The sequence below is a fragment of the Marmota flaviventris genome, chromosome 7, assembly GCF_047511675.1.
Source record: "Marmota flaviventris isolate mMarFla1 chromosome 7, mMarFla1.hap1, whole genome shotgun sequence".
NCBI classification, from domain to species: Eukaryota; Metazoa; Chordata; class Mammalia; order Rodentia; family Sciuridae; genus Marmota; species Marmota flaviventris.
Window position 1 is genome coordinate 60594458 of NC_092504.1, and position 13677 is coordinate 60608134.

Sequence of the window (13677 nt, forward strand, 5' to 3'; positions counted from 1 at the left end):
GCCACAAACGATAGGAGCTCTTCCTTTTCTAAGTTTCAACACTATTCTATTCTGATACAAGAACTGGATCTGTATGTTCAAAAAGGAAGGAATCATAGAAGAAGGTGTAGTAGTAATATATTCACTTTATTAAATATTATCATGATCAACATTTATTTTATAAAGATCAAGACACAACATGGACCCTACTTTGTGTGCAACCAGAGAAGTGAAAAATTGTGCCCCATCTGTGTACAATGAATCGAAGAGCATTCTGCTGTCCTGTATAACTGATTAGAACAAATAAATAAATTAAAATAAAAAAAGATATAACATGGGGGCGCGGTCTGGGACGCGGGGGGGGGGGGGGGGGCGGGGGGGCAGACACTAGCTCGCCCCGGGTGGGCGCTGCGGTAAGGAGGCTCTGAGGCTGCGGCTGAGGACCTTGAGCGCTGTGTGGTGCCGCCGTGCAGCGCGGGGTCTCTAGGGTGTCGGCAGAAACCCAGCCTCCCCGATCTGCCTGCCCTGCGACTATGGCGTCCAGGAGCAGCACATCAACGCCCAGGTCATGCAGCTGCGCCACAGCAAGCACCACGCGGCCAACGAGAACAACCTGAACCTCGCGGAGGAGAAAAGTACCGGGAGGCACTGGCCAAGGGAGGTGTTACAGCTCAGGTGGCCCTTCAACCTGCACTGAAGTTCAACGGCGGAGGTCATGTCAATCACAACATTTTCTGGACAAATCTGAGTCCTAACGGTGGTGGAGAACCCAAAGGAGAGTTGCTGGAAGCCATCAAATGTGACTTTGGTTCTTTCCACAAGTTTAAAGAGAAGATGGCAGGTGTCTCTGTTGGTGTGTGTGTGGGGGGGGGCGGGGGGTCAGGTTGGGGTTGGTTCTGTTTCAATAAGGAGCAGGGACGCCTGCAGATCGCTGCCTGTTCTAATTAGGATCCTTCGCAAAGAACAACAGGTCTTATTCCACTGCAGGGGATGGATGTCTGGGAGCATGCTTATTACCTTCAGCATAAAAACGTCAGCTCTGGGGCTGGGGCTGGGGCTCAGCGGTAGTGCACTTGCCTGGCATGTGTGAGTCACTGGTGTTCGATTCTCAGCACTACATATAAATAAATAAAATAAAGGTCTATCAACAACTTAAAAATATTTTTAAAAAAGTCAGACCTGATTATCTAAAAGCTATTTGGAATGTAATCAATTGGGAGAATGTAACTGAAAGATACATAGCATGCAAAAATTAAAACATTATCATTATATTGAGTATGTTAAACTCCTTATGGCTATTTCTGTAGTAGAATACTGCAATATACTAATAAGCCACTTGACTACAGCATTTATTGATGTTGATGATATATGATGACATGGTGATTCATTGATATACGTATATTTGATAACAATAATTTAGTGTTATAAATAATTTCCTATTTAAAAAATTTTTTATTAGGCAATTGTTTGAGAATCATTACTGCTCTGTGTGATTTAGTCTTAATGAACATTTTCCTCAGAGAGCTAAACTTGCTAGTAGTTATAATTGTCAACATAAAAACAATAAAAAATATTCCATCCCTATATTTGGGGGCTTATGGAGAAGGCTTTGTAACTCCATTCTATTGCACTTAGAGAAAATGTAATCTTTTGCCCCAGTTCTCACAGTAAAATAGGAAATGGAGTATTTCTCTTTTGTATTGAAATTGTTATTTTCTTACATAATGCTCTATCTAATGGTACTTGTGATGGCTATCACCCAGTGGTCTCTATGGTCACCTGTATAAATAATTAACACCACCTTGTCATTTAAAAAACAAATAACTTATTGCTGATTGAAAACTGCTTTATTATGAGGAGATAATTATGCATCTGGATTTACAAAGACTGATGTAAAATTTTGTTCTCAAACATAGAAGTGTGTATTTATGAAAGTGCTGTAGGTGGGTACATCAGGGCCTGGCTGGGGACACTGTGGGGACACTGGGGACCTCGGGTGAGGCCATGGACATTCTAGGGCCTCCTCTTCTCTCCCTCCTGTTGAAGGGCCTCCCTCTCCTGAGAGCTGCGCCTGGCCAGATGCCACCTTCCCTAGTTGAGACAAATGGATTTCTGCCTGGTGTCAGCACTGTGCCTCCCTCAGGCGCATTTATTTCAAATATATGTTTTATATTTCTGTTTTCTTCTAAAGAATTTGTAGCCACTATAAAAGTTTTCTATCATTTTTCAACGGAGGGAAAACTACCCATATCAGTGACACAGCATTTCAGCATACATTCCAGGTGGTTTTTGCACAGGAGCGCAGTATACATGCTGTTCGCATGTGGCAGGGATTCTGCTTGTATCTGGCTTAGCAATGTCACAGATCTTCATCTTTCATCATCTCCCTAATTATCTTTAATGGCTATATGACATTTTATCATTTGGGCATTTCCTCATTTATTTCATAGTTTTATTACTGAATATTTCATTTGCTTCTGTTATTTATTATCAGTCATGCTCTTGTGAGCAACACTATGCATGTAAGTTTTTACCTCCTGCTGGAATATTTTCTTTATTTTTATTTTTATTTTATTTTTTTAGTTGTAGGTGAACACAATACCTTTATTTTATTTATTTATATGTGGTGCTGAGGATCTAACCCAGGGCCTCACATGTGATAGGCGAGCGCTGTATCACTGAGCCACAACCCCAAGCCCAGGATATTTTCTTTATATGAAGGTTTTTTCTTAACCTATTTAATAATGTTTTCCCAAGGTCATTCATTTTAAACATTTTTCCCCCAACTTAATTTTTCTATTTCTTTTCATGGAAAAATGGAGTAACACAGCAGTTTCAATACTGAAGACTAAAGTTAAAAAAAACAAAACAAAACAAAAAAACCCTTAAATTCAAGGTACTTTTCCTTTAGAATTCAGTTAGGAAAGTATTTAGTTTTCTGAGTGTCAGCAATGTTGGCTATTGATAACTCTGTGTGTGTATGTGTGTGTGTGCATGGATTGAAACGCTCTGGAGACTTATAGCTGTCCTTTATATCACAGGGACGTGACTCTCACAGAGTGCAAATGAGAGGCACGTGGTTACTGCTGGCCTCTGTTTAATAGACCTTCTAGGAACTTGGGACTTTTTGAGAGATAGGCTTTGGAATACACATCATCTGCTAGATCAGGGTTTATTTTGAGCTAACAAAGATTTGCAGAGTCTACTGACACATAAAGCTTTGACTCCTAAGCTTCCAGATTTGAAAACAATTCAATGTTGAAATTTCTATGGGGCTCTATTTTTGCTTTGGCTTTCCTATTGATAAGAATGAGGGAAGCACACTCCCTCACTGTTTGTGTCTCCTCCATGCTAGATGGAGGTTAAGTGACCAAGAGGATTTATATGCTCACGACTTTAATCAGCCAGCAGAAAACGATGCTAAAACTGTCTAGCTCTCTTTTCCATAATAGAAAAGAAAAACAAGTAAAATTTCCATTTTTTAAAAAAGAATGAATATTGTTCATGCAACAATTTTTGTGACCAGTTCAACAGTGCCTGCTGTAGTCATGATTGTGCTGGAGGGAAAGAAGCAAGCAATACAAATATTTTCTTTGTATTTGTTGCTTGAACCGTTATGCAGTAATTAAACTTTGATGTTAAGAAATTGCTATATCACATCCCTCAATTTCATGGCCTTAAAATGAAATTTGAGTTTGTGTTGAGCACCTTTAAAAAAGTAATAACGAAACTGTAAAATGAAGATTGATGCAGGTGGTGAGTCATTTCCGAAATTGGGTATACATATATTTTATTTTCTGTTTTAATTTCAGGGGAATTACTTTGGGGGAAAACCGTTAGGAAAATGTTTGATAAATTATTGTTCCACCTTTTCACTCCTTGCTGCTCCCAGCAAGCTATGTCCTGTCCTTGGAGGTATGCACCAAACCCAGAACCTGCTGAAAACCCTGTAAGATCCAGGTTAGTTTTCATTTAATTCATTAAATAAACATTGATTTTCCTATTGCAGTTGTATAGTTTTATGATTGTTAATAATCTGTCAGTTTTTTAAAAAAAGATATAACATGGGGAAATGCCTATATATATACTCACTATATATACTTATATAATGCCTATGTATATTTACATATATATAATATATATGTATTTGCATGTGCATATAGTATGAGGACTATCTAAAAGTTAAACTCACCCTAGAAAAATGGCTGAGAAGACATCCACCAAAATATTAACATTGCTTATCTTTGCGACAGTGAAACCTTGGATAGTAGATTTTTCCTTTTTTACTTTATTGCAGTTTCAAGTTTATATTTAGTGATTACTGTATATGTATGTATAGCATATAAATACACAAATATAGGTATACATACATGCATATATATAATGTTTATAATATAAAATATAGCTTATCCTTTTAAAGATAATGCTACATATGATATTATATATTTTGATTACTATTTCATAATTCAATATTACTTCATAATCAATGAACAGTTTTTTAAAAGCCCACTTTATATCCCTCACATCTTCTTTTCTTTTCTTCTTCTTCTTTTAGTATTGGATTTTGAATCCTGGGCCTCGTGAATGCTATGCAAGCACTCTACTACTGAGCTACATCCCCAGCCCTTTTAATTGTATTCTAGATAGGATATCACTATGTTGCCCAGGTTGGCCTCAAAGTTTCACTCCTCCTGCCTCAGCCTCCTGAGTAGCTGGGATTACAGTTGTGCGGTAACACACCTGCCTCACATCTTTGTTTCTTACTATCAGGCCTAAAAAAGAAATGAATAAAACCGACAGTGTAACTATGAAACCCAACATTATATAATGGGACATTTTAACAAATTCATATAAGAGGCTGGGGATATAGCTCAGTTGGTAAAGTGCTTGCCTCACATGCACATGGCCCTGATTCAATCCCTAGCACCAAAAAAAAAAAAGAAAGAAAGAAAAAAGAAATTAGTTGAAAAGGACTTGGACAATTATCTTTTTAATTTTTGAAATGTTAAATAGTAAGAAAAAGAAAAAAGATGCCTAGAAAATTTTTTTTCAATCTCAAAATGGTTGCAAAGCCACGAGATATTATAAATTTGATACAAATTTTAGGCACATTTGTCACTAAACAAAGAATTCATGAAGCAAAGTTGTGTGGATCCACAGCTTTACAAAAATACAAATAAGGCACTACATTCCTCACACCAGACGGACCGGTTTTTATCAACACGTGGAACTGTGTCATCTTTTCCCAAGAACAATCACAGTCTGAACTAGGTGTCAACCTAGGGGGAAATTGCCAACTGTCAATGGTGGGGCGGGTGAGTCAGGCCTAGCACAGCCTTTCCCCACTCAGAGATTTCCCATCACCAGCAGCCCCACACCCTCCCCTTCCTTTGCCCCAGGTCCCTTGGCACAGCAGACACAGTCAGCTGACTCAGGTGGAGGGAGGGAGCCTGTGGAACTACCAAACACCTGGGCAGGAGCTACTGAATGCTCAGCCTATCCTGTACAGGAAACAACAGTCTCAAGTGACAGAAATTAGATCCAAGGAATGACTACCAAAAGCAAATATATAGAGCCCAACAGGCCCCATAGAGGGGCCTGAAAAGCCATGTTTTTCTATGAATCCCAGATCTCACAACCCATTCAATCTAGTTAGAAGTCCTCAACAGTCTGCTCTGTGTTTATGCATGTTCCTAACAAAGCTACTCGTTTTTTAGGACCCAGTCCCTCCTTCTTGATCCTATTCTTGAGTTTTCCTGCCTAAGTCTTGTGGTTCCAGCTAAGCTACTCCGGTTCTTTGTTTTTAAACAATTTCTCCTCTTGTGTCCTATGAATTTAAGTCACAGCCAAGAATATTTCATTAACTTATTCCACACATATTCATTAGACACTGAATATTCAGAGATGAAAGGACTTGATCCCTGCTCTCCATGGAGCTTCTGGTACTTTGGAAGGAAAGACAGATATGTAAATCAATTATTAAGATGATATAAGGAGGCTGATTCATGGTGGGATAGGGAGAGGGAGCAAGGGAGAAATAGACGAACTCTAGATAGGGCAGAGGGTTTAGAGGGGAAGGGAGGGGGCATGGGATTATTAATGATGGTGGAATGTGATGATCATTATTATCCAAAGTACAGTTATGAAGACACAAATTGGTATGAATATACTTTGTATCCAACTGGAGATATGAAAAATTGTGCTCTATATGTGTAATAAGAATTGTAATGCATTCTGCTGTCATATATACATAAATTTTTTTTTTTTAAAAAATGCATTTAGTTACTATTGTAATGGGTGCACATACCAGGGACAAGTTCCAAGAAGAGGCAGATTTAAGCTAAATAAAATGTTGATGAATTCATTCTTTGACAAAGGCAATTGATGCATGGTAGAGTTTGGGGCAGTTTACAAGTAATTGCAGAATGGTTAGAATTGAGCTGTCCAATATGGTAACCCCTGGCCACATACAGCTATGTGTGCTAAAAATATAACTAGAAGGAAATGAAACATGCTGTAAATGTAAAAGACACATGGGATTTCAAAGCCTTAGTATAAAAAAAGTGTAAACTATCTCATCAATATTCTGAATATCAATAACCTGTTGAAATGATACCATTTTGGATCTTATTGAATTACATAAAATATTAAAATTATATTTGCCTGATTTTTTTTTAAAGAGAGAGAGAGTCAGAGAGAGAGAGAGAGAGAGAATTTTTTAATATTTATTTTTTAGTTTTCGGCGGACACAACATCTTTGTTTGTATGTGGTGCTGAGGATCGAACCCCGGCCACACGCATGCCAGGCGAGCGCGCTACCGCTTGAGCCACATCCCCAGCCCTTGCCTGATTTTTTAACTTTTTTTTTTTTTTTAACCAGAGATTAAGTCCAGAGGTACTTAATCACTGAGACACATCCCAGCCCTTTTTTAATTTTGAAACAGGGTCTCACTAAGTTGCTGAGGCTAGCTTTGAATTTGCAATCCTCCTGCCTTAGCCTCCTGAGCTACAGGGATTATGTGGGTTCACCGCCATACTTGGCTGTTTTGTTGTTGTTGTTAACTTTTTAAAATGTGTCTAATAGAAAAAAAAATTCAATGTCTTGTGTGACTTGTATTAAATTTCTATTGGAAAACTCAGAATTTAAAATTCTAGGTTAAGAGTGCTGCAAGGCTGCTGATGTAGTGCTTGCCTACCACGTACAAGGCCCTGGGTTCTATTCCCAGCACCACAAAAAAGGGAAAAAAGAATGCTGCTATGGTTGGATAAGTGTTCTCTAAAGGCCCATGTGTTAAAGGCTTGTTCCCCAGAGTGGCTCTATTGTGAGGTTGTGGCACCTTTAAGAGGTAGGGCCTAGAAGGAGGTTTTCAGGTCACTGGCAGAGTGCCCTTGGAGGGAAGGGTGGGACTCCAAACTGCCTCTCCGCTTTTTTTCTTTTTCCAAGCAATGGGGTGAGTGGTCCATGCACTCCTGCCATGATGGGCTGCCTTGCTACAGATCCCAAAAGCAACAGGGCCAACCGATCATGGACTGAAATCTCCAGAACTTTGAGTCAAAATTAACCTTTTCTCTGTATAAGTTGATTACCCCAAGTGTTTGTTATCATTCTGGAAAACTGACTAATACAAGTCCAAAAAATAAATTAAAAAGAGGCTAGACAAACAAGGAGCCAAATCTCTATGACCTTGGACATCAATCACCCAAGGAGCATCACTTGGACACTTAGCAGGGAAGAGGGGGAAATATCAGATGTGTCTTTTATAAAGTCACTCTGGCAACAGAGTGGAGAAGAAATGAAGGCAAGAATTAGGACCAGAGGCAGGAAAGCTCATGGAGGAAAAATAAGACAGTCAATGAGGAATCAATCCTTCCAACCTACTGGATCAGCTCTCAGGAGATTCTTAACCTTCTTTGTGCCATAAGCTCCATAGGCTGTCTATGATGAAAACCTCAGGACCATTTCTCAGATCAACGTTTTAAAATACAGGAAATAAAATACCCAGAATTACCAAGGAAACCGATTTTAGTCATCCCTTGGTATCTTTGGGGGGTCAGTTCTAGCTCCCTACCCCCATATGCACATCCTCAGATGCTCAAGTCCCTTAGATAAAATGGTGTAATATGTGTGTGTAACCTATGCACATCCTCCCCTACATTTTAAATTATCTCTAGATTACTTATGACACCTAGTACAGTGTAAATATTGTGTAAATAGTTGCATATTTTTGTATTGTTCAGGAAATAATAACCAGGAAAAAATATGTACCTATTCAGTACAGAAGCAATACCACAGCACTAACTATATTGTACATAGCAGCAACAATGTAATGTTTTCCCAAATATTTTCAAATAGTTGATTAACTATTCAAACAGACAGAAAGATGGATAAGCCCAGAACTTACAGATACAGAGGGCCTACTATATACTGAAATACTGTTATCAAGTTAAAAATCTGTGATTTAAGAAGCAATATGTATATGCCTCTTTATCAACACTACAGAAGTAGCAGCAGGTTGGATGATTACCATAACTTTAAAGTATTTATGAACATCCACAATATTTCAAACAGCTTCAATGAGATACAATGTCTGTGCCTCCAGTAGTAAGGCCTCAGGGACTGCTAATACAACATATGATCTATGGAAGAACCCCTGAAAACAATGTTCCTGAACTTTCCCCAGGAGTAATTAGTCAAGGCCCATATTAAATGGGAACATGGAGGGCTATGTTTATAGTTGAATGCTGTTTTAATTCTAGGATTTATTCCTAAAACACATCTAATAGAGCATACCTACACCCAGACACAACAACCATTAGACATTTCAGCAGAATGTTGAATTTGCTTTCAGTTGATTAGAATCCATGTCGTCTTCTTGGTGGTTTGTTTTTGGAGCTGAGGTCCGGTAATCCTCTTGCGTCACTCACCCTCTTTCTTATTTATTTATTTATTTTTTGTGGTGCTGGGGATTGAACCCAGGGCCTGGTGCATTCTAGGCAAGCACTCTACCAACTGAGCTATATCCCCAGCCCTTGCCTCACCCTCTTCACTAGCTGGGACTATAGGCACATACCACAGCACCCAGCTTAGAGTCCATGTCTTTTTTCTCAGGAGTCAAGGATAATGACCACAGGAGCAGGCCAGGAGACCCAGAGGGGAAGTCGTGTGTTGGGGTTCTTTTTGAGTTCTCAGGGGAGGTTTGTTTCTGTGGAGGCAGCCTCCCCCTCACCTTAAGAAATTTAGTTAAAACAATAAAACTACCACCATGCAGTATACTGGATCCTAATCCTGCAACCATTTGTTGCCCAGGAGAGCCTCAGATAGAGAACTGCTCTACCACACAGCACAGTTTCTTTAGTCATAGCATTTTTTAAAAATACTTTTTAGTTGCCAATGGGATTTTCACTTTATTTGTTTATTTATATATGGTGCTAAGGATCAAACCCAGGACCTCACAAGGTTCAATGCCAGGCAAGTACTCTACAACTGAGCTACAACCCCAGTCCCTAGTCATAGACATAAAAGTGCTTTAAAAAATGAGGACCCCACCAGGCACTGTGGCACACACCTGCAGTCCTGGCTATTTGGGAGACTGAGGCAGGAGAATCACTTGAGCCCAGGAGTTTGAAGTCAACTTGAGTTAACATAGTGAGACCTTGTCTCTCAATAAATAAGAAAATAAAAATAAGGACCTAAGCATTTTCTTAAAATTCCTTTACATAACAACTGGGTTCATTTTACCATTCTGGATTTGTGAATTATGATCAGACCAAATAAATCCATTAAGACTAATAATAATAGCAAACACTTACTTGCTATCACTAACTGTGTGTTAGGCACTAGTTTGAGCATTTTATAAATACTGACTCATCGAATCATTTTGTCTTCAAATAATCCTACTTGGAGGTTTTATTTTTATCCTTACTTTACAGATAAGGAAACTAAAACACAGTGAGTCAATAAGTTGTAGAGGTAAGATTAGAAATAGGTCATTGTCTGACTCCAAAGGTAGAGTGTGATCACTAAAGGCAGGACCAGGGCTTTTATCTCTGAATTTTCAGCACCAAGAAAAATATTGATTCATAACAAATGAATCAGCCATGCATCAAACACTGAGTGAACAGTTATGACAGATTATAGGCATTTCGACCATTTAGTGGTCCTGAAAAAGAAAGAGCTTACTCTCAGCTTCCTCTATTAATCTATCCATTTTTAACTTGGCAAGGAGAGACTTTACTGGAAAGATTATTGCAGAGGGAAGGAGGAGCTACTTCAGCAGGGAGAAGGGGGATATTGCAAGAGGGAAAAAGTTCTGATTATAAGATCCACAAGCTGTTCATCTTTTAAAAAATAATTAATGCAATTCTACTTCCCCAATGTTTAAAACTGGTGGTTATTGCCAAAGACTCTAACCAACCCTGCCACTCAGTTATCTTTCATACCCAGGATAAGTCGGGGGAAGGGGCAGAAAAGAAACAGAAAGGTATCTCAGACCCATGGTAAATTCTGGAAACTGACTTTAAAAGGTATGTGGAAATGGGAAATGGTAGGGAAGACCCTGAAAGTCACTAAAGAGTATCAAGGGGTGACCTTAAAACGACCAGAGGTGGAGAATAGTTCTTCATGGCAAATAAAATACACTAGAACTCGGCCCAGTCCACACAGTCAGTCATTTTCTATGGAGGTATCACACCCATCAGCAGTGTTTCAGACAGAATGGAGCCAACACCTGTGCTCCTCACAGGGTGATGCCAGCAGAGGAGCAGGCACAATGGGATCCTTCCATATTTCTAGCATGGGAAGGAGGCAAGTGGTTGGGACTTACCTGTAGGTATATGGCCCCACCTCCTCTAACCGAGGGATCTCTCCTCTGAGGATCTCCTCTGGATTGGTGACATTGAAGAAATAGAACTGAGTATACACGGGCAGTGGGGGCTTCTCCCAGGAGTCAAAGATCTCGGTACCATTCCTTAACACCATATTCTAGGAAAGAAAAAACAAAAGGAGATTTACAAAACTGTAAGGCCATTGGTTTTGGACATGAAGCAGGAAGTATGCTCCCTTCTCAGATGTCCTACCTCAGTTATTTTAATTATTTCACAGGCATTCAACGGCTATCTCTTGAGAATAGTTCCATGCATTACACCAAGAGGCCCCATAGTCCCATGAAGCCATAGGTCCTCAATGAATATTTGTTGTAAAGGAAGGTTGCTAGAGACATAGCTCATGGGTGGGAACATGGCATTGCCAAAACCAAATGCCCCACTTGGCTTTGTTATTTTCAAAGATGTCACTGATGGTACAGCTGCTGTAGAATTTAGCCTCTTCTGAAAAGTACCATACACTTCCAGCTTGCCCAGGTGAGACAAGAACAAGGAGACAGGCTCCAGACCAGTTTGGGTCCTTCCAGTTGAGCTGAAACCACATTGATCCTGACTCACTTCACCACCAGGAGTTTATATGCATTTTTATATAAATCCCCAACAAATTCATAAAATGGAGATGCCTGACCCTGTTTCAAAGACAAGGAAACTGAGCCTCACTGAGGTTAAGCGACTATGGTAGACTGTATTCTTTGTCCATAATCCTTCCTTTGCTTCCTACCCTTGCCAGGTGTTTTGGGCTAAATTATATACCCCTATCACCCCCAAGTCTGTATGTTGAAGTCCCAACTCCCAGGACCTCAGAATGTAACTATATGTAGAGATTGGGTTCTTTAGAGAGGTAACCAAAGTTACATAAGGTCCTGAAGTTGGGCCTTAATCTAATATGACTAGTGTCCACGTAAGAAGTCAGGAGATATACATACATATATAGAAAAAGATCACATAAAAACACAGGGAAAGATGGCCATCTACAAGTCAAGGAGAGAGGCTTCAGAAGAAGTCAATCCTGCTGTCAAAGGACAAAATAACAATAATTTAAAGATTTTACTTGACTTTATGTGCTGCAAAATAGAATAAGTGTTCTGATGTACTGAGCAGAGGAGGTGGTATTACAGACAGAAAAGGCATGAGGAAAGTAGAAACAAAAAACAATAAAGTAGATTGGTCATTTTTTAAATTTTCCTTGTAAGCAGGGGCAATAGAAGTTCACTTTTAACAACAATTTACTTCAGGTTCTAGGAAATTTGGTTCTCTCTTTATTTTGCAGAAGATAACTTAATTTTGGTTTGGTTAACTTTATTATGAATGGCTCCATTTTGATTTTTAATTGGGTCTCTGGGGACCTGGTACAGAGCTCAGTCCGAAACAAGGCCTCTTAGTTTCTGTTGTTCAAGCTACCCAGCCTGTGGCACTTATTATGGCAGCCTTACCTAATGAATTGTCACGGTTCCCTAGGGCAGGAGTATTCTTCCCACCCCACTGATTTCAGGCCAGGCCAATGCCAAGGTTTCGCCAACTGAATGTAAGTGGGTGGTTGCAATGCAACATTTGAAGCTAAGGTCTTAAGATACATGGCACCTCTGTATCAGATGTCTTGGAGATGTCACTTTTTGCCAAGAGAAGAGCCTGGCAGCTGGTGATCCTCAGCCTAGATCCTAAAATGGAAATGTGCAGACCAGGCCTGAAGTTGACTAGAAGCCTAGAAGCCAGCCTAATTGAGCTCAGCCAGTCAAACCGAAACTGCAGCCAGCCTACACCCATCAAGGTGAAATAGATGTTACTTTAAGACAGTGAGATTTGGGTGCTATATGTTATTCACAGTTGCCTGATAACATAAGCCTGATAAATAAAGTGGCTACAGCTAACAGGCAGACTCCTATTACCTTGTAGCCATAACAATCTTCAATATGTTAAAGGAGAAAAACTGTATTTCCATAGCAGAAATTATTAAAAGACACAATAAAGATAAAAGCACAGACTAAAAATAAATAAACCAAAATGAAAACAGTTATTAACTCTAAGCGTTGGGACTTTGGATCACTGTTATTTTCTCCTTGATGAGATTTTGTATTTTCCAACTTTTAAAATAATGAGTAGGGAAATTAATATTGAGAAAATTTAAAAAATAAAACTGAGAAAGGAAAATGGGGTCCACTGGTACAATATCATGACACTAGTGAAACAATAAGAATCAGATTGCAAGACGGAGAAGAGGCAGGAGGATTGGGAGTTCAAAGGCAGCCTCAGCAACAAGGAGACACTAAGCAACTCAGTGAGACCCTATCTCTAAATAAAATACAAAGTAGGGCTGGGGATATGGCTCAGTGGTCAAATGCCTCTGAGTTCAATCTCTGGTATTATCCCCTCCCCCACAAAACAGCATCAGATTGCAAGCAAAGCAGCCCCTGCTCTCCCTGTCAATCCTCTGACAAAGAAGCTCTGAGTGACAATAAACAGAGACCAGCTTCAGAACAGGTTGGAAAACCACTGGCTATAAATGTAACAAGCACATGACAGAATGTCAACTTTGAATAGCCCAGGGCTCCAATTTAATAGAAGCAATGTTGCAAGAAAACGCAATGACACAGCTCTATTATTGAACAGAAAAAATACCAAGAATCTCTGCTGAAGAAAAACAAACAAAAAACAAACAAACAAACAAACAAACAAAAAAAAAAAAACGCAAGGTGACTATGGAATAAACAAATGCAGAAAAACTTCAAGTCAGTTTGGAATGTCCAACCTTCAGTTTTCTATCCAAATGATACATTGTTCAAATACTCTTGGTCTTCACTGACTGATTTAACCCATTAT

At 39.3% G+C, this 13677-nt stretch overlaps 1 protein-coding gene and 1 pseudogene across 1 annotated transcript in view; one reads left to right on the plus strand and one right to left on the minus strand.

Moving 5' to 3' along the window:
• Positions 1 to 13677, minus strand: part of Scarb2 (scavenger receptor class B member 2) — a 59632-nt gene that overhangs the window by 29199 nt on the left and 16756 nt on the right. The window contains exon 2 of the mRNA XM_027939796.3: positions 10803 to 10960. Within this exon, the coding sequence (XP_027795597.1) occupies positions 10803 to 10960 (158 nt within the window). The remainder of the gene's footprint in view (positions 1 to 10802; positions 10961 to 13677) is intronic.
• Positions 533 to 1235, plus strand: LOC114096260 (superoxide dismutase [Mn], mitochondrial pseudogene; annotated as a pseudogene).